General features: G+C 39.9%; 1 protein-coding gene across 1 annotated transcript in view; it reads left to right on the forward strand.

Moving 5' to 3' along the window:
- Nucleotides 1–10,108: 10,108 nt before the first annotated feature.
- The window catches only part of DNAJC5B (DnaJ heat shock protein family (Hsp40) member C5 beta), a 47,249-nt gene continuing 35,029 nt past the window's right edge, over nucleotides 10,109–22,328 (forward strand). Inside the window, exon 1 of the mRNA XM_060116327.1 lies at nucleotides 10,109–10,227. Within this exon, the coding sequence (XP_059972310.1) occupies nucleotides 10,109–10,227 (119 nt within the window). The remainder of the gene's footprint in view (nucleotides 10,228–22,328) is intronic.

Here is a 22,328-nt window from a genome sequence, read left to right on the forward strand (position 1 = left end):
TGCTACTGACAAGGGCTTAATTTCCAAAATATACAAAAAGCTCATACAGCTTAATATCAAAAAACAAACAACCCAATCACAAAATGGGCAGAAGACCTAAATACACATTTCTCCAAAGAAGACATCCAGATGGCCAACAGGCAAATGAAAAGATGCTCAATATCGCCAATTACTAGAGAAATGCAAATCAAAACTATAATGAGGTATCACCTCACACCAGCCAGAATGGCCATCATTAAAAATCTACAAACAATAAATGCTGGAGAGGGTGTGGAGAAAAGGAAACCCTCCTACACTGTAGGTGGGAATGTAAATTGGTGCAGCCACTATGGAGAACAGTACAGAGGTTCCTTAAAAAACTAAAAATAAAGTTACCACACAAGCCTGCAATCCCACTCCTGGGCATATATCCAAAGAAAAGTCTAATTTGAAAAGATACATGCACCCCAATGTTCACAGCAGCGCTATTTACAATAGCCAAGACATGGAAACAACCTAAATGTCCATTGACATATGAATGGATAAAAAAGATGTAGCATATATCTATACAGATACTTATACAGATATAGATATATAGATATATATAATAGAATATTACTCAGCCATAAAAATGAATAAAATAATGTCACTGGCAGCAACATGGATGGACCTAGAGATGATCATATTAAGTGAAGTAAGTCAGACAACGAAAGACAAATATTATATGATATCACTTATATGTGGAATCCAAAAAACTGATACAAACAAACTTATTTATGAAATGGAAATAGACTCACACAGAAAACAAACTTATGGTTACCAAAGGGGATAGCGGGGTGGGTGGGGGAGAGATAAATTAGGAGTTTGGGATTAACATATATACACTACTATATATAAAATAGACAACAAGGAACTACTGTATAGCATAGGAAACTATACTCAATATCTTGTAATAACCTATAATGGAAAAGAATCTGAAAAAGAATACATACATGCAAATATGTATGTATATATATATATATATACACATAAATATATAACTGAATCACTATGCTGTACACTTGAAACTAACACAACACTGTAAATTAACCATACTTCAATTTTTTTTAAAAAAAGGACATTTGTCCTTAAGCTGAAGGGATGATGGAACTTGGGTATTTGGCTTTAAATGTCTTTAGTTCCCCCCACCCCTGCCCCATTTATCTGCATGATGATGGGCTGCTTTCTAAACTCTGGCTGGAAATCAGGATCTATGAGAAATAGCCTTTGTATCTGAAAAAAAAACCAACAATATCTAGAGATGAGAGCGCTCTGAAATGTTTATACAAAATAGCACTAGGATTTTGCTACCTGTCATACTAAGCAGCAAACTTAAACACTACCTTCAACTTCAGGAGCCAGGCCACATTTTGCAAAATTCAGGAGTAATACCTGTCTCATTTGACTTAAGACTTTTTCAGTCTGTACGATCTTACTCAAAATCATAGGGAACTATTCTCTCTGTGACCTTCTATTTTATATGAGACTTTGACCATTGTTTTAACAAGAAATCCCTAATTTTTTTTTTGTCTGTGCCATTTAGCATGCAGGATCTTAGTTCCTTGACTAGGGATTGAACCCATGCCCCCTGCAATGGAAGTGTGGAGTCTTAACCACTGGACTGCCAAGGAAGTCCCAAGAAATCCCTAATTCTTAAAACCACCTCAGTTACCACTGTGACTCAGTGCCTCTTAACTAAGATTAGAGTAAAATATTCAGATATGAAAACAGGTGAATTAATGTAGTGAGAAATTACAGTTTCACCCTTATTAATGTTATATGGTCCTTCCAGTAATTTTAAAGCAACTGATTATTACTAGCCTTAGACCAAAGGAATATAAAATTAAAAAGAACCCACTTTGACTCTGAATAGCTAAAGCAACCTTGAGAAAGAACAACAAAGGTGGAGGCATCGCACTCCCTGATTTCAAACTATATTATTAATATAAATGCTATAGTAATCAAAACAGTATGGTATTGGCATAAAAACAGACACACAGATCAATGGAACAGAACACAGAGCCCAGAAATAAAGCCATGCTCGTATGGTCAATTAATCTATGACAAAGGAGCCAAGAATTTACACTGAGGAAAGGACAGTCTCTTCAATAAATGTGTTGGGAAAACTGGACAACCACATGCAAAGGAATGAAACTGGACTGTTATCTTACACCGTACACAAAAATCAACTCAAAATGGATTAAAAACTTGAAGGTAAGACCTGAAACCATAAAAGTTCTAGAAGAAAATGTAGGTGGTAAGCACCTTGACATCGGTGTTGGTGATATTTTGGATTTGATATTAAAAGCAAAGGCAACTAAAGCACAAATAGACAAGTGGGAATATGTCAAACTAAAAACCTTCTGCACAGCAAAGGATACCATCAACAAAGTGAAAAGGCAACCTACCAAATGGGGGAAAGTATTTGCAAATCATATATCTGATAATGGGTTAATAACTAAAATATATAAAGAATTCATACAAATCAACAGCAAAAAAGCAAGCAACCCAAATAAAAAATGGATAGAGGATCTGAATAGGTATTTTTCCAAAGAAGACATGCAGATGGGCAACAGGTACATGAAAAGGCGCTCAACAACACTAATCATTAGGGAAATGCAAGTCACAACCACAGTAAGATATCACTTCACACCTGTCCAAATGGCTATCATCAAAAAGTCTACAAATAACACGTGTTGACGAAAATGTGGAGAAAATAGAGCCTCTTGTGCACTGTTTGTAAGAATGTAAATTGGTGCATCAACTATGGCAAACAGTACCAAGGTTCCTCAAAAAATTGAAAACAGAACTACCATATATTTCAGCAATTTCTCTTCTGGGTATTTATCCAAAGAAAACATTAACTCAAATAGATACCTGCACCCCCATGTTCATTGCAGCATTATTTGCAATAGCCAAGATATGGAAACAACCTAAGTGTATATCAATGGATGAATGGATAAAGAAAATGCGGTATATATCACTTAGCCATAAAAAAGAAGGAAACCTTGCCATTTATGACAACATGGATGGACCTTGAGGGTATCATGCTAAGTGAAATAATTCAGACAAACACTATATAATCTCACTTACATGTGGAATAAAAACAAACAAACAAACCTGAGCTCACAGATACAGAGAACAGATTGATGGGTGCCATAAGCAGAGAGGGGTGGGGGGAGCATGGTCGTGGTAATGAGTGGGTGAAATAGGTGAAGGGGGTCAAAAGGTACAAACTTCTAGCTATAAAATAAGTCATGGAGATGTCATGTACAGCATGGTGACTATAGTTAATAATACCGTATGGCATATTTGGAAGTTGCTAAGAGAGTAGATCTTAAAAGTTTTCATCACAAGAAAAAAAATTTGTAACTATGTATGGTGATGGACGTTACCTAGACTTACCATGGTGATCTTTTAGCAATATATACAAATATTGAACCATTACATTGTACACCTGAAACGAATTAAATATGTCAGCTATATCTCAATCAAAAAAAAATAAAAGAACCCACTTTGCATGTCAAGAGATAGCACATTTTCTTGATTGAAAGTTCTGGTGGAAACCTGGAAGCAATTCCATAGCAGCATCTGGCTGAGCCAAGCAACAGTTGACTAATGATCAAATTAGAGGTAGCATGTATTTTGGTATCACTGGATGCCTTGTAATGGCAACCTTTGTGGTCATGCATGTTTTATTCTCTCTTTGTTATGTTTTCCAGAGGGATAACCAATTGGCTGATAGAGTAACAAATCAAAAGTAACTCGACGCCATTGACCCGCTTAAGCTCGCATGGGAACGACGGAAAGGAGCAGCCGTTTACTCTGAAAGAGCGGAACAGGTATGAAACAATTCCTTGTTGTTGCCTTTCTTTATTTCTTTGCACATCTATTTCCAGACCAGTTGAAAACAGCAAGTTATTCCTGTTTGAAAACACAGAATCGGAGTTACAGGAACAGGTACTGTGGGTTATTTGTAACATTCCCAAGTTGTCTCATCTTCAGGTTGCTGTTTATAGAAGTACCAGTGCAGTCAAGAGGTAATTATTTCTCAATAGCAAACTGTAATCACACTAGGGAGAATTATTACTTTAAAACATAGGTCAGCATTTTGGATATGTGTTTAGCTTTAAGATACAATGCCCTCTGAATAAGGAGATCTTGCTCCAATAAACAGATTTCTGTAGAGGAATTATAGAAGTAATTAAAAAATGGTGAAACATGTTGGCTCCTCCAATCACAGCCATCAGAAGTGTTTTTGCTGTTTAATGATCTAATCTCCCCTGCTCACATTCATTTTCTCAGCCGTGAAGGGACCCTGCCAAGAAAGGCATAGTTTGACTTTTTTTCCATTTTCAGAATTCACATAATAGACAGAGGTGAAGCTTCTTTTACTCTGAAGGAAACATTTCATGTCAACATGAAAAATTTAGAACAGCATTTGTAGGGCTCCTGGAATTAGAACCTTTAAAATATGGGTTTGTTTTGAATTGGATGTCTGTCACCATTGGAGTGTTGAATGTTCTTTCAATTATATCTTTATCAAGAGACAGGTAAGCTGTATGTGGTTTGGTAGTGACTTTAGCGGTCAGTGGTTTAAGAAATTATGATATTAATGGATTGTAATGCAGCTAGAAAGTAATTTAAGTTCAGATGATTGTCATGCACTTATCATGATCAAAATTAAATTACTTAATAACTTTGCATAACAGTTTTTTCTTGATAGGTTAGTATAGATGAGAGACTATGAATGAATAATAAAGACTTCAGTTTTGCACAGGAATATTAGCATTCAAAAGGCTACAGAGGAAGAACTCATAAAGATTATATATTATATAAGGAATTAAACAAAGGTATGACTCCATTATTTAAGTTTAAGGAGAGTTTTTAGGAGATGTTTTGACTATTGCTCTGTAGTTAGTATGTTCTTGGCATAATGTCTTTATTTTCACACAATAAACAACTAAGGGTTTCAATGTATTACTCTATTGAATTTGACACTAAATGTCATCTGCATTAATAATATATGAAGAGTCTGGTTTCCAGCTCAGCAAGGGCACAGAAAAATAGCAGGTTGTTGCTTGACACACAGAAAGCAACCCTGCAGTCTTTGGGTTCCTTTATGTTTCAGTTTATAGAGTCAGCCAACTACTAACAGCACTGACCAGCTATTGACCAACTATCTTTTTCTTGTGTTCCAATATTGATGTAATTTTTTTAAGTACCTCAATTAAGAGACGTTGATGTTGTCATCTAAAAAGAAATATTCTGATCTCTTGGGAATAGGGCAAAGAAGATGAAACAGAAAATAAACAAATTCCAAACTCTGTAACAGCCCATTCTGAATATTATTCAATCCACAACATAAAGAAAGTCAGCTACTGGATTTCACTTAGCAGGAATAGATTACAGTGTGATTAGATTTCTAAATAAAGGATAATATGAAAAATTACATAAACCAAAGGAATAGCCAGTTACCATGTCTTCTTGGGCGTGAGTTTCTATGTACAGAACTATTTGAGAGATGGAATCTGCCTTCTTTTTCCACTGGGGAGAGGAGTATGTAAAGGGATGGCTGTGGGGCGGGGAAGGGTGAACCCCACATTGTTTCCAGGACTACTCCAGCCCCCAAGTGACCTCCCTCTCTTGTTCCTCACCTGGAATAACTTTAGGGGGCAGTCTTGGAAAAATAAAGTCCCAGTCAAAACTGGGAAACTGTGCATGCTTGTGCCTTGTTGAAATTGATTTTAGGACAATCTGTTGATTTATGCAAGCCATGGCCTCTCTCTTATTTCATGAGATAGATGATGAAGAGTGAATACATTTTATTCCCTCAAACTGAAACTGTTTCTTTTGAATATAGACAAAAATAAAGGTAACTCTTTTTCATATTTTTATTTCTTCTTAGTTCTCTTGACTAGCTCTCTACAAACTTTCTTTCTGAAAATGTCTTGACCCAGCTTTATCACTGCTTCTTTTATCCATACTAGTAATGTCTATACACTATATCTGAATCTGTTTGGTTTGAATACCTTAGTGTATGTATATATATACATATATATATATCTGTGTGTGTGTGTATATATATGTATATACACACACACACAGATATATATATACCATTGTTATGTCCCTGAAGTATTCATTCTCAAATACCTGCAAGCCACTTTCAATTTAAAGGTAGAGTAGGTTGCAGTGATTTAAGAAAAATCCACAGTGGATAAGCCTGGCTTAAAGGTGCTCAGGGAACCGCTACTGATGTTTAATATAGGTACATGACACTAAGGAGTATTGGTGGACAGTGACCAGAATCTATTTATAGCTAAGACATGCTCAAAAGAAAACAATGTATATACATTTGTGTACAGGGAGGAATTTTACTGGCTCAACCCAAGGAAGGGTTGATGGACAAACCGTGGGAGGGGATGAGCTGCAAGTGGACCCGAAAACAGCTGGAACCAGGGGACTGAACCCCACCGAGGCTCGCTCTCCATCTCCTGCCACTGCTCCCCTTCTGCAGGTCTGTTTCAATCTCTCTCATTTCAGGCCAGCCAATACCCAAATTTTACATTTTACACGTTTTACCATCTGAGAGATTGTTCTACATCCAAAACAAAAAAAAAAATCTTAGGGAAGGACGCTGGTTGACCTGGCTGACTTGGCTTGGGTAAGGTACCCACTCCTGGTCTCTTCAACTGAGATCCTGTAAGACTGAGGCAGGTCTCACGAGACGCCTGTGGTAGTGCAGAAGGAGGAGAAAGGAGAGCTAATAGGCTAATGGTACAGTTGTCTGCTACGGTGATCTCTGGTCAGAATGCCCCAAAAGGCCCTTGTTAAGTTGGCTTAGATGACCTCTAACTCCATATTCTATGGTCCTAAGATTTGAATCATTATGTTGATATATTCCTTTTTTTTTGTGTGTGTGGTATGTGGGCCTCTCACTGTTGTGTCCTGTCCCGTTGCGGACCACAGGCTCTGGACACGCAGGCTCAGTGGCCATGGCTCACGGGCCCAGCCGCTCCGCGGCATGTGGCATCTTCCCGGACCGGGGCACGAACCCGTGTCCCCTGCATCGGCAGGCAGACTCTCAACCACTGCGCCACCAGGGAAGCCCCAATGTTGATATATTCTTAGTTAGTGACTTTGGGGATCTTGCTACCCAGCGAGATCTTAAAATCTCCAAGACAAGTAGGATGACCGTGGTCCTATTCCTTGTCTACCAAGCCACAGAGAAATCCCTACTTTCCAAATCCCATTCATTCATGGCATTTAGTGTGACTAGTGAGAAACCTACCTACCAGTCGCCTCCATTCCTGGGAACAGTTAGGTGGAAGTGTAGGGCAGAGCATCAGTATCCTGAGCATATGTGTGTGGTGGCAGCAGGAGAGAGGGGACAGAAAAGAAGTAGGGAGGGTGTCAGTTACTTGGGCAATTTTCCCTTCAATTGTGAATATTCAGTTGGGCTGTGGTTCCAAGATAGGGCTGAGCTGCAGAACTGGAACCCAGGGATGAATGACCCAGCCCCAGGTCTTGAATTACTTACTTTCTAGGGAAATTGTGATGGTAGGTAAGAGAGGTAAGGTAGAGCAGTAGTGAAAATAAGTGCTACGAATTACTGAGTGGCTGCCAGTCAGTATGGACATCTGCTGGATTTTGTTTTGTGGCAAGCAAAATTAGGATTTCTCCTCCTCTTGTCCTTGTGTGAACCAGACATTTGGGACTAGGGCCCCTCTGGCCTCCAGAAGCTCCACTTTCATGGAAGGCTAACTGAGGAGGGGACAACACAGTCATGCCAAAAGAGCCTTTGTCCTTGTGTTGTTGTCCTCTGTTAAGTCAGTTTTTTTCCCCAGTGTCTTCAGGGCTGCAGGAGTTTTGCTTGGGGTCTGACTTTCTCCAGCACTGGCTTCCTTTTCTCCCCTCAAGAAGCTAAATGCTCACGAAAACATTTTGAAGTTCTTCACATTGTCCTTTTTTTTTGCTGTACGCGGGCCGCTCACTGTTGTGGCCTCTCCCGTTGCGGAGCACAGGCTCCGGACGCGCAGGCTCAGCGGCCACGGCTCACGGGCCCAGCCGCTCCGCGGCATGTGGGATCTTCCCGGACTGGGGCACGAACCCGTGTCCCTTGCATCGGCAGGCGGACTCTCAACCACTGCGCCACCAGGGAAGCCCGGCACGTTGTCCTTCTTAATCGAATTACTTAGGACCACAAGCGCTCACTGTGCCAGGTTGCGGTCTCAGGGGCCTCTAAGACCACCCTGACCCACCAAATGACATCCAGAAGGCTCTGCTCTTGCCTGTGTTGGTTCGGTCATTAGTCGGGCGGAAGCAGAGTTCAAAGGCTGGCGTCGCCCAAGCCCACCTACCACTGGCATGTGCCCATCTGGGTCTGCTGCTGCCACTGTGGTCACCAGGGAGTCCTTGTGTTGGACATGAGTATCGCCACAACCCTGATGCCACCTCCTGAGCCCTGGTATATACATTCATTCACTCTTACAGCACTTGCTGCCCAAAGCCCAAAGCCCAGAGATAGACAGCAATTTTCAAGGAATTTCTGGTCAGAGGAGCTTGCAATCTAAGTAATTTTATTTATTTTTTCTTTTTTTGTTTTTGTGATCAAATACAACATAAAGTTTACTTTTTAAACTGTACAATTCAATGACATGAAGTAAAATCACAGTGATATTTAACCATCACCACTATCTACTTCCAGAACTTTTTCATCATCCCAAACAGAAATTTGTACCCATTAAGCAATAACTCCCCATTCCCCACTTCCCCCTCACCCACCCACCTCTGGTAGTCTGTATTCTACTTTCTGTCTCTATGAATATGCCTATTCAAGGTACTCATATAACAGGGATCATATACAATATCTGTCCTTTTGTGACTGGCTTATTTCACTTAGATAATGTTTTCAAGGTTCATCTTATTGTAGCATGTATCAGAATTCCATTTCTTTTTATAGCTGAGTAATATTTCATTGTATGTACATACCACATTTTCATTTATCTGGCTTTTACGAATAATGCTGCTATGAACATCGGTATTTGTTTCTGTTGTTTAATATATTAACTTATTTAATTCAACAGCTCTATGAGTTTAGGCACTTTTTTGTCTCCAATTTATAGATAGGGATGGTCATGCAGCTGGTCATGGCAGGGCCAATATTCCAAACCAGAGAGTCTGGCGATAGTTCACTCTCTGACTTACACACTGTGCCTCCTTTAATAAAAATAGTTCTTTGAAGTTACTATGTCCTGGGTACATTATACGCATTATTTCTAAATCCTTAAGGTATCCTTATGATGTGGGCTTTATTATCCTCATATTACAAGTGAAGACATTAAGGCTTGGCGCGGCTGAGTGTGGACGCAGGAATGCCCCCAGTGTGTTTGCTTCTCCGTGCTTCCCCACTAGAGCCAGAACACAGCAGGAAGATGGCTCCTTGGGACTTGGGACAGCACAGCCCTTTCTGTGCTGTGCTATCTCGTGTGCAAAACTCAGGAGCACTGTTGGGGGACCTGGTATCCCACAGCTGCAGAGAAGTTCTAACCAGGCTCCTAGATGAGACCAGGATTTTTTTTTTTTTTGACACTTACAGAAAGTTAGTTTTTTGCATTTTGCTTGTTTTGTTTTTTTAAAAAAACTCATACTCTAACAATGGCTAGGCCAATAGCCTCAAAGTAAAGTAGATGATTATTTCCATTGCTAACTTTGGAAAAGATACAAAAAAGGAGTTATGCAAATTCTGACCAAAAAAATCTATATATGCCTGACTTGGGAGGACTGATTTTTAACAATTATGAGTTAGCTGGATATTTAGATAACATTTTGCTTCTATTTACCCATGTGGACAAAGCCATATTCCATTTGCATGGCTGCCTGTAGCCTTTAAAACCCCGACTGACTTGAAGCTCTAGTGTTGGCTTTCCTAACCTTTTTCTCCCCTCCTTTCGCAGCTAACACAAAGGTGTACTTCAGATTGTCAGTTTACAAAAGGTCAGAAATGAACTATCTTCCCTTGAGAGAGTGGGATCCAGTGTGCATAACCCTCACGGCTATCTCCCCTCTGGTTTTGCAGCTTGAGAAAATGGCATGTAACACACCTGACCAAAGACAGCGGACTATGTCTACATCTGGAGAAGCTCTATATGAAATTCTTGGTCTGCATAAGGGAGCATCAAATGAAGAAATTAAGAAAACATACAGGTACAGAGGAAGTTCAATGATGATATTGCCTGTACTGCTAGTGAGAGTTATTTTGTGATTGGCGAGTGCCTCCAATTAAAGACATAAGCTTCCTGCTGAGACCTGGTAAACATGAGTTTTGGAACTCATGTTCCATTCCCTATTCTACAGCATAAGCCGTTGGGAATGGACAGGCATCACACTGATTTTATGAAAGAACTCTCTTGTGATGCTGGGCCTTAGGAAAAGGTCGCCTGTGTTCTAGGCCTGCACTGTTAGAGAGAGACAGACATACAGACAAACACTGCAAATGACCAGGAGCTGTGATTTAACCCACATGAGATAGCATTAGCAAATCTGGTAGAGGGATTTAAAAAAACATATAAAGTGGAGCTTCGTTGTAATTGCCGTATTGTGCTATGCTGTTCAAGTCTTCAGTTTTGATCTTTCATATCCGATCTAATTCCAAGTTAGCTACTTCTGGGAAAAATTGAAATATCTTTTTCTTCAAAGCATCAAGGAATTTTAAAAAGGATTCAGTAAAAAAATAATTGACTTATTGTGCAAAATTTGGAAATCACTAAAAATGAAGATAATAACATTTATCCATAATTCTACCTCTAGTGATAATTATCACTGATATTTTTTTCTTCCAGTTTTTTAAAAAAAATCTAGAGAAGACATTTTACACTCAAATTGGATTGATCTATATTCTCTAACTAGCTATCTTTTTTTTTGTCTTGTCCCCATTTTATTTATTTATTTTTATACAATTTTTAAAGGTTACTTTCCATGTACAGTTACTACAAAATACTGGCTCTGTTCCCTGTGTTGTACAGTATGCCCTTGAGCCTGTCTTACACCCAGTAGTTTGTCCCTCCCCGGCCACTTGTAACCACTAGTTTGCTCTCTATACCTGTGAGTCTGTTTCTTTTATGTTACATTCACTAGTTTGTTGTATTTTTTCATTAAAATTTTTTTCCAACCTCTTGCATTTCATATTTTAGGAAAATATAATTCTTTCTCTCTTTTTAATTTTTTTTATTTTTATACAATTTTAAAGGTTAATTTCCATTTACAGTTATTACTAAATATTGGCTGCATTCTCCTTGTTGTACAATACGTCCTTGAGCCTATCTTACACCCAGTAGTTTGTACCTCCCACTCCCCCATCCCTATATTGGGCGCATGTGTTTTCAAATTAGTGGTTTTGCTTTTTTGGATATATACCCAGGAGTGGAACTGCTGGGTCATATGGCAGTTCTATTTTTAGTTTTTTGAGAAACCTCCACACTATTTTCCATAGTGGCTGCACCAATTTACATTCCCATCAACTAACTAGCTTTCTTTTTAACAAGATCCTATCATGAAAATATTTTGGTGCTATTTAATATTGTGATTTTTAATGCCTGCAGCCTATGGCTATTCTGTAACTTAATTATTTTATGAGCTACTTTTTAACATGCAAATTCTTTTAATTTTCACTATACTTAATATCCTTGTACATAAATGATGATGCATATTTCCAATTACTTCCTAACTTATTGAGGAATAAAGCTGTGCCTTTAGAAGAAAAATGAATCAAAATACAAATGAAAGTTTCAGATTTTAATCAGTTACTTCTTGATTTTGGCCTTGAATTCGGTTTTTAAACCTATTTTTGTTTGTTTTTTGTTGTATGGAAGTTTAATATTTTTAGGTAGGCAAATTTGTTAGTCATTTCCTTTATGGCTTTTGTTTTATCTGTTGTGGTTAGAAAGTCTCTCCCGATTATAATATTATAAAAATATTAACCATTATCTTCTTCTAGTACATTTATGATTTTGCTTTTATATTAAATCTTTGATCCATTTGGAGTTTATTTTGACATGAGGAATGAAGATAGGATTCCAGATTAATTTTTTTCCCAAATCACTAGCCCACCAAAATTTATTAAATTCTCCTTTTTTATCTACTGATGGAAAATTCTTTGGCTTTGAATTGGAACCTTCACCATGTGGTAAACTATGGGACCTGAAACATCTTCAAGAAGCATGTGCTGAAGAATAAATGACAGTGGTGAAAATTTTCATTTGAATCCAAATAGTTCTGTGAAAATGGTAGATTTTGATCCAAGTCAATATCAATCTTCTAGTTTATATTTTACTTAAGGTGCTGGAGAAGAAAAAGTCTTTGCTGTTTATTTGTGCCCTAGAGCTACCCAGGAATGTGGCTGGGAGCTGTTCAGCCCCCTCTGGGTAGATGTCCTTGGTGAAGGGTCACTAAACTTGACCTTTAATGCTTTGGGCTGAGACACTGTGCTGGGGTGGGACTGGGAATCAAAGTATATGCACTGTAAGCATAATATCCTACACAAAGATGATCCCCCAAATGAGAAAAAAAGTGATGTCTAACTATAAGTTCTAAAGCCCGCTTTACTTTACAAATGTGACTTTTAATTGCCTTTATTTATTTTGTAAGCTAAAATTTCAAGTCATATCCTAATTAAGACACTAATTATGCTGAGTTGTTTGCAAGTTTAATAATTACAACCTAAAGTCTTTTCATGTAATCAGTGTCTTCCTATTAATTTTGTTTTAATGTCATACAAATATTATTTTTTCAGCTGATTAGGGCACTAGTATGCTGCCAAAAGCATCTACTTCTAACTAAATTACACATTTGTATTCTGCAAGTTATTCAAAATGTATGAGCAGACTGAAAATCCACTGAGAATATTATTCTTTTTTTTTTTTTTTTTTTTTTGCGGTATGCGGGCCTCTCACTGTTGTGGCCTCCCCCGTTGCGGAGCACAGGCTCCGGACGCGCAGGCTCCGGACGCGCAGGCTCAGCGGCCATGGCTCACGGGCCCAGCCGCTCCGCGGCATATGGGATCCTCCCAGACCGGGGCACGAACCCGTATCCCCTGCATCGGCAGGCGGACTCTCAACCACTTGCGCCACCAGGGAGGCCCGAGAATATTATTCTTATATTCAGGGATCTGGATCAAAGCAGTGACAATATAGTGAAATTAAAAGTCAGTGAAGTTTAATAAAATTACCAACTGTTGAATCCATGCGGATTCAAAAAATCCAATATTTTTAAAAAATATTTTATTTTATTTTTGAATAGATAATATATTCACCTGATTACAATGAGAACACATAAACAGGTACACAAAAAAATTCTCCCTCCTACCTCATATCCCCCACGTTCCCTCCCCAGGGAAAGAAATTCCTGTGTACCCTTCTAGAGAGATCTTATGCTATATAAACATATAAAGAGACCTTCTGGTCTAGGCAAGATGGTACAGGCTTGTCTCTCACAGATCCTCCCTGCTAATAAGCATGATGAAAACCCTTGGAAATAACACAAGAGACAAAAAAAGAGAACCTTCGAAAGGTAGATGGAAGAAGAAGAGATGAATTGGTTAGGGATCACAGGACCAAAGGAGCAACACAGTGACAAGGCATCTTACAACTCTGCACCCAAGAAAAGGTAATCCAGGCCTGGCCTTTCCCAACACCCGCTCTAGCAATGGAAGGCAGCCAGGTAGTCCTATTCTTCCTCTAAATTGAACTGAAGTCCTGCCAACAACTCTAGGTAATCCCAGCAGAAACAGCAAAGAGGACCAACTGAATGTCCGCCTAGCAAGAGCCAGCCAGAGGACTTTCCCACCAGCCTGAGCCTCCCCTCTCCCACCCAGAGATCCCACTTTACAGGGGAAATTAACAAGAGGGATTCTGCCACAACAAACACCCAGCCCAGGAAATGTTTTTGTCCCTGCAGCCTGGAGATTCCCTTCCCCCACCTAAAGGCACCAGACATCCAGCCTGGGAAGGCTCCTTTCACTTCCTCAACTAGTACCAACAAGCACCAGTAGCAGCCCCCGAGGCAGGAGACAAACCAAGCAGACCAAAATAGCACCATGGAGTTTCTGAAAACTAGACTGTCACTGGAACCACTGACCACAAAAGTAGGCTAGGACCTGCATGCTAAACCCAAACAAACTGACTGTCTATTAAAATGAAAAATTTAAATAGGACCCAGAGTCTCCTAACATAATAGCCAAAATGTCCAGATTAAAATCACGCATTTTATACAAAGAACGAAGGAAATCCCAGCTTGCATGAGAAGAGATCATCACCTGACTCCCACACAGAGATGAACCAGTTATTGGAATTATCTAAGTATTTTAAAGTAACCATCATAAGAAAGATTCAACAAGGAATTTCAAATGCTCTTGAACCAAGTGAAAAAAATGGAAATTTCAGCAAAGAAACAGAAGTTGTAAAGAAGAACCAAATGGAAATTAAAGAACTGAAAAATAACAGAAATAATATAACTAACTGGATGAGCTCACTAGTAGACTAGAGATGACAGAGGAAAGAATCAGTGTCCTCCTCAGGACAGATCAATACAATGCATGCAATCGGGACAAGAGAACATAAACTGAAAACAGTCACAGGAAACTGCGAGGCCATAACGAAAGATCTAACATTTACAGCATTCATGTCCTAGAAGGGGAGAAGAAAGAGAGTGAGACTGAAGAGTATTCAAAGAAATAACCACCGAAAATTCCCCCAATTTGGCAAAACATGTAAACCTACAAATCAAGAAGCTGAGTGAGGGCTTCCCTGGTGATGCAGTGGTTAAGAATACACCTGCCAATGCAGGGGACATGGGTTTGAGCCCTGGTTCAGGAAGATCCCACATGCTGCGGAGCAACTAAGCCCATGCGCCACAACTACTGAGCCTGCGCTCTAGAACCCACGAGCCACAACTAGTGAAGCCCGCATGCCTAGAGCCCGTGCTCCACAGCAAAAGAAGCCACCACAATGAGAAGCCCACAAACTGCAACGAAGAGTAGCCCCCTCCTGCCACAACTAGAGAAAGCCCGCACGCAGCAACGAAGACCCAACGCAGCCAAAAATAAATAAATAAATAAATAAATAAATAAATTTTTAAAAAAGAAGCTGAGTGAATCTCAAATAGTATAAATCTAAACAAGTCCATACTAAGACACATCATAATTAAACCTCTGAAAACTAAAGACAAAGAAAATAAAAGCAGACAGAGAAGTAACACAATGCTTATATGGGGACAGTAATTCAAATGACAGCAGATTTCTCATCTGAAATAATAGTGGCCAGAAAGAAGGGACACAACATGTTTCAAGTGCTAAAAGAACTGTGAATTCTATATCTGGTGAAACTATACTTCAGGAATTATGGGAAAGGAAAGACGTTCTCAGATTAAGGAAAACTAAAAGAATTAATCACTAGCAGATCTACTCAAAGAATGGCTAAAGGATGTTCTTCCAAAGAAAGAAAATGATGAAGGAAGCAATCTTGGATCATCAGAAAGGAAGAAAGAACCATGAAGAACACAGAAATATGGGTAAATACAATTGACTATCCTTCTCCTCATGAGTTTTCTAAATAATATATGATGACTGGTATAAAAATTATAATATCATCTGATACTCAAGACAATGATATTTAAAAGTGGAGAGAATAATGGGACCTAAATGGGAGTGAGCTTTCTGCACCTGACTCAAATGGTCAAACACTGTTATCAGTAGACTGTGATAACCACTAAAAAGAATACACAAAGTAATACACTCCAAAAAACTAGAAGTCAATCAAGATGGAATCCTTGAAAATGCTCAAACAACCCCCAGGAAGACAAGAAAAGGGAAATGGAGAAATGAGAAACAGAGGAAACAAGCAGAAAACAAATAAATGACAGACTTAGCCCTACCATATTAATAATTATATTAAATGTAAATGGTCTAAGTAGGCATTATATGTTTCCTTTCTTGTTATACAAATGGTGGTGTACTATCACTCCTACACCGTGAGTTGCATTCTTCTCTTAATATATCTTGGAGGTCAGTCTAGGAAGTGATCAGTTCATCAAAAGGTTCCACTTTTCCACATTGTTGTATAGCTTTCCATGGTAGAGCTGTCTCATGATTTAATCATTTCTCTATTGATGGAGAGTTAGGTTGTTTTCCATCAAGGCTTCCTTTTTAAACCAACTTAGAGCTTCTCAGAGAGGCAAACAGAAAGTTTCCCATGGTCCCAGAAAGGTAGATAGAGGTGGGAAGAGGGAAACTATCTTGGTGTTCCTGTCCACTTTCCAGTTTTGCTATGTACCAATGCTAAATTCCTGAGCAAGTATCTAGTGCACCGAGCTGGGTCAGAGGCTCGCCCACGTCTACCCGGCTCTAACTAGAGATCTGGAATCGCAAATCCCCACTACCACTTAGCAAGGACTGTAGGACCCAACCCTATGGGAAGGAAAAGTGGCTATGTTCTCTAAGAGGGGTACAGAGTTGGGAAGGAAACTGTCAATATCTTTAGTCCTTTATTTTTTAAGAGAATACCATAAACAGCCTCACAGACCTATCTCAGTGCCTTCCTATGTCTATAAACCCTTATCATAGAACCTTTCTGTCAATAAACCATCTTGTCTTCCTATATCATTGTTTTTCCTACATTACAAGTACCACCATACTTCATTAGTCAGCTGATAAATTGGAGTCCCCAGCTGTTTCAAAGGACAGCAGGGAGGATGACTAGAGGAAGGTTTCTACTGTGCCAATCCATAATGTACTGAAGCACTTGCCTCATTGAGATTTTGTAAAGAGAAATGAGATCACTTTTTCAAAGCACTTGGAGCCCTTTGTGGAAAATCACAGTGAAAATACCAGGTACTGTTATGAATGGACAGACACTCTCATCCTTCAAAGTCTAAAATTATCCTGCCATTTGGTGCTACCGTTCAAAAACCATTTATCTAGCATAAAGTGAGTTTTTGCTCCATGTCAAAAGTGCCATAGCACAGAGTGAGACTCGTGGTATGAGTCTTATCCAGGGCCTTCATTATGGAATAAATCTGCCTTCCATATTACAGAGCATAATAATTCCAAGGAGTCTGAAGTCTAAGCCTTATTTAATTCAATTCCCTCATAGCTGGGTCATGTCACTTAATCCTACCAATGTTTCTTCACAAGATGAACAAATATTTTCCCCCTATTCTCCCACTGCCTAAGAGTCTTTACTCCCCCTTTTCATGCTGTCTGAAGGAGACTCACTTGAGTTAAGCTTTTAAAGTTCAGATACACCTGGAATGGCTAAGAGGTTACCCATCTTTCACATATTTGCTGTAGCTTTAAACAGGCATGCTTTCCCCTCTCAACTAATTAAAGCAGTCTCTCTGAGCCAACAGAAATTTTGAGTTAGGAAGCTGGCAGAGGAGGAGAGGAAGAGAGAAATACTAGTGAACTGTGGGACGACTGGGGACATGGTAGGTTGCTGAAATAAGACACTCAAAGATTATTTTCTACATAGCCCCCAATACCAGTCTTTGGCCCCTTTCAAGTGACTCAAGAGCTTAGGTTCCCTGGAAAGTCTCCACCACCCAAGTCCCTCTAGGAGGCTGCCCTGGGAGAGTCTCCCAGGACCCAGGAATCAGTTCATTCCCATGTAGCAGGACTGCTCCACCAAACCAAGTTTCCACCCTGTTGATGATACCTGCTTTGCCTTTCACTCAGGGAGCATGTCCACGGCCACTGCTAGGTACAACCCGGGGCATGCTAGGCTCTGCTGCTGCAGGTCCCTGGTTCTCAGCTGGGTACAGCTGCTCTGCTGCTGTTCTGTGCTACTCTCCCAGGCCTGGCAGGCATAGCAGGGGCTCCTTGCTAACTACTCAGTGCTCAAGTCTTCTGACTACTACTCCAGGCCAAGAAGCTGCCTCTGCTATTCCTCTTGAGACTCAAAGGAGTCATAAATGCCTGCTGGGCTGTGCCCTTGGGAGGTGGGGGGATGGATGTAGGGAATGGCTCCCTCGTTTTTGTGATACTCTCTTAGAGCCCCCAGTGAATGTCAAAGTTTGGTAGAAAAGCTTCCAGCTTTTCTTGTAGATCTCTTTTTCTATAGGACCCAGATAAGTGCTCAAGGGTGAGTCAGAGACTAGCAGTAATGATGCTATACCTAGAATCTCCACCCGCTCTGACAGATAAACATTTGTTCCCTTGATAAAGGGTCATGTTTATCATGTCTGGCTCTTTCTTCCCTAAGACAGCATCCTTTCCCAGAACACTCTGCAGTTCCCAGCCCACCCCCAGAGAGGCTTCTGTCAGGCTGCCCTACCAGTTTGTCAGACTCACCCAACTGTGACTGCTCCAGCAGGGTATATGGCTTAGACACCTTCTGGAAGGCTCTCTAGTCCTGGGGGATTTCTGGGAGGCTGCCATCACCATGCTCTCAAGCATGCCCTGATTTGTTCAAACTCCCGGCTGTGCAGGGCAGGCTGTGATGGCTACAAGATGCATCCCTACCATAGCCCTACAACAAGGCTACCTGACTATGTTCTCCTTAAAAACCTGAATTACGTAAATGCAGTTTGTCATTAATCTGATGCTCAGCAAGCACTTTAGGTGCGTGATTAGAGCCTTCTTTTCTTGATATTGACTGGCACATAAAAATCCTTCACTCCAAAATCAGTAGATTGTTGATCTATACCTCATACTGCTATCTAATTATTGCAGAAGCCAGGAAGGCTGATCAGATCACTTAGCAACCACTGGTATGTTTAGAGTCTCCTTCAATAGTAATGGCTTTATAGCAGCAACTCTTGTTTATTACCCAACAGATATTAATTGAGCACCTACTATATGTTGGACATGGTTTTATGCACTGAGAAAATAGCAGTGAACAAAAGAGACAAAATCCCAGCACTCCTGTAGCCTATACAGTCTACCAGATGCTGGTAAATGATGTGGAGAAAAGCAAAGCAGTGCTAGGAATGGTGCTGGATGTTACATATTCTCTTTGAGGTGTTCCACACAGATTTGAACACTAAAATCCCTCTACTGCAGTGAACTCTAAGTATATAGTAACAGTCAAGAGTGCAGGATATGGAGTCAGAAAGACCTGGATTCAAACCCCTTCTCTTAGCCTCATTTTTCTCACAGTAAAATGCAGATAATGGTACTGACCTCAGAGGGTTGCTGAGGATTAAATGAGATGATACATGTGAAGTGTCTAGCCAAGGTCTGGCACATGGGTACTGGCTGCCACAAAGGATACATAAGAAGTGAGAAAAACAGCCTTAAAGAATGGCATTCTTCAAACCTGGCCGGGGCATGGGTGCAAAGAGACTCTCTAAGGAATGTCTGTGTGTGTGCACATGTATGTGAGAGGGCGTGTCTGTGTGTGTGTGTGTAAGAGAGTGTGTGTACGTTTGTGTGTAAGAGAGTGTGTGTATGGGGGGTATTTAGATTCTGTGACATTTAAATTCCACTGAACACGTTTAAAAGAGTGTTACAACTTATATTTTAACATGCCAATGTTTGTAATATGCTGAAAATTGCACCCTTTGCATCTATTCACTTTTTTTTTGTTTTGGCTGCTCCCCGCAGCATGCAGGAACTTAGTTCCCCGACCAGGGGTTGAACGAACCCATGCCCCCTGCAGTGGAAGTGAAAAGTCCTAACCAGTGGGCTGACAGGGAATTCTCACATCTATTCACTTTTATCAAAAAAAATTTAGATACCAAGTTAAGACTGTGGAAGGAACAATTTCTCAAAATTATTTTAAGGAGCATATAAGTAGAAAGTTAGAATCTAATTGAGGGAGAGAGAGAGAGAGAGAGAGAGAGAAGGGGAGGGAAGGAGAGAGGCAAGAGAGAAGAGAACAAAAAAAGAAGAAACCCAAACATCATACCCAAAGAGATTACAAGGAACCAAGGAACCACTGCGGTGGGTTTGAGCAGAGGGGCGTGTTGGGAGCTTCCTTGAAGCCCTCTACACGCTGCATGGCCCACTGTGCTGTCCCATCAGAGCATGAAATCCTCATAGCCTGTAATTCCCTCTTTCTTGCCTTTCCCACTCCATCAACTCCTTGAGGGCAGGCAGTATGCTTTGTCTTCCATTGCACTTCCAGTCCTAGCACCAAGCCAATATTTACCAAATGCAAGAATGAACTGGTCAGCAAATAGATTTTTGCCTGTGGGTTTTCTCCTTGATTATATTCTCAGCTTCTTTAGGACCATTTCTCAAATATTTGGTCACCTAGCTGAAGAGGGAGTCATATACTGACCCAGTACATAGAGAGGGGCAGATCAGCTAGGAAAGACCATAGTTTCAGTAGAGACACAGTACATTTTACATGGCTGTGGAGCCTTCAAGTGAGAAGTACTTAGGGGATAAGGAAGGGAAAACTCTGTAGAAAATAGAGCCGGTTATGCAATTTAGAGACTCTAAGTCTTGGGTATTCAAAATCTCATACGCAACCTAAATGTTAGTTTTTATTTACACTGATGTGTACATTTTTGAAGTTAGATAAAAACAAATTTAAGATGGCTGAAAGGAAGGCTGACTGGTTCCCCTGGTGCACGCGGTGCAGGAGCCTAACATAACACTGGCCAGCTGGATAAGAAATCAGATACAGATCGAGCTCTTCCTTAGGTCCTCAGAGAACCGCAAAATCAAAGTGAACCGTTCTGTGTATTAGCACCTGGGTCTCTGTGCCCATGGATGAGCTTAATTTCTCCTTGTTGACAAGGTACCAAATATCTCGGTTCACAGGGTAGCAGGGACTCAACTGATTGTTCTATTTCATTCAATTTCACATGGAACTTTCTGGAAATTATCTTCCACCTCTGAAGAGGTGAGTTGCCTCAAAGTAGACCAAAGTGTGGCAATGCTGTTTTCACAAGGAGCAGGAAAGAGTGTCATTTCCATAGTGATCTGTGGCAACCCCTATCTGTGGTGCTTTTACCCATCTTTATTAGCAATTACAGGTCATAACAGAGGCTGCTTATGAATAAAGTTTAAATGTCAGGGGAATGCATAGCTAATAAGAATTGTAAATATTTACAAGGCAAAGTGATGATTCAAGCTCACAAAATAAATTGAAATTAATGTCTATCAAGCACTAATTTGTTTCCCGAGTTCTAAAACCTTCCACTAGAAAGAAGAGTATATGAGGCTATGTCAGCGTTATCTTCCAGGTCAGTGCATGACCTCCCGTCTCCTATGGCAAATCTTCCACTTGATCCTTAGTTCTTCAGGCAGCTTCCCCTTCAGTTATTCCTGGGTACTAGAATCATTAGGATCAATGGCTTTTTTTTCCCACTCACTCATTCACTCAATACCTATTTATTACTAGATACCTATTATCAATACATTATACTATGAAAGATGAATATACATATCTATCTATATATCTACGTCTATCTATACCCATCTGTAACCACAAACTTTGTACCATTTAAAGAGCTTACCTTATAAAAAGTTAGATTTAGTAAGGTTTAAAAGACACATACTAGAAGAAGACAAGCAAAACAAGGGAAATTGTGGTGAGGGGGAGAGATTAACTTGAGCACAGAATTCATGTTAATCATTTAAATGAAAGTGAATGCTTCCTGCCATTATTCATCCCTATCCCAGGCATTATGCTAGGTTCTGGGGATACAATTCTAAGCAAACCATTGTCACTGATCTCATGTAACCTGAGGTCCAACGGAGGAGACAGAACACAATCAAATGATGAAAAAAATGAGTGTACAATTACTGATGCGATGATGTGTTCTAAAGGAAAAAGGATGGCTTCATGAGAGTATATAACAAAGCTGATCTGGACTAGGGATTAGAGAAGTCTTCCCCAAGAAAGTTAATGCAGTCTTAATTTTAGGACAATTTATACCAATTTATATAGTACAAATTATACCAGTCAAAGAAAAGCCAGAAGGACAATCATAAGAGCCACAATGAGTCATTAATAACAAGAATAATAAAAATAACCAACATATATGGAATGCTTCCTATGTGCCAGGCACTATGCTCAGTGATTTATATTCATTATTCAATTTAATGCTCACATCTCTGTATTGTAGATACTATTATTAGCTTCATTTTACACTTGAGAAAACTGAGGCTTAGGAAGGTAGGATAAGTAGCTGTCCGAAGTCACACAGCAGTAAGTAGTGGAGTTAATACCAGCACTTGGGTTGCCTTACTCCAGAGCCTACTGCTCTTAACCATTACATCTCTGATTTTAGAATAGCTACCATGAATCCAAAGGATTTAAAGGCCTGAATCTGAGTGAGAGGTCACACTGAAGGATGGAGCA

The sequence above is a fragment of the Mesoplodon densirostris genome, chromosome 13 (genome assembly GCF_025265405.1).
Source record: "Mesoplodon densirostris isolate mMesDen1 chromosome 13, mMesDen1 primary haplotype, whole genome shotgun sequence".
NCBI lineage: Eukaryota > Metazoa > Chordata > Mammalia > Artiodactyla > Ziphiidae > Mesoplodon > Mesoplodon densirostris.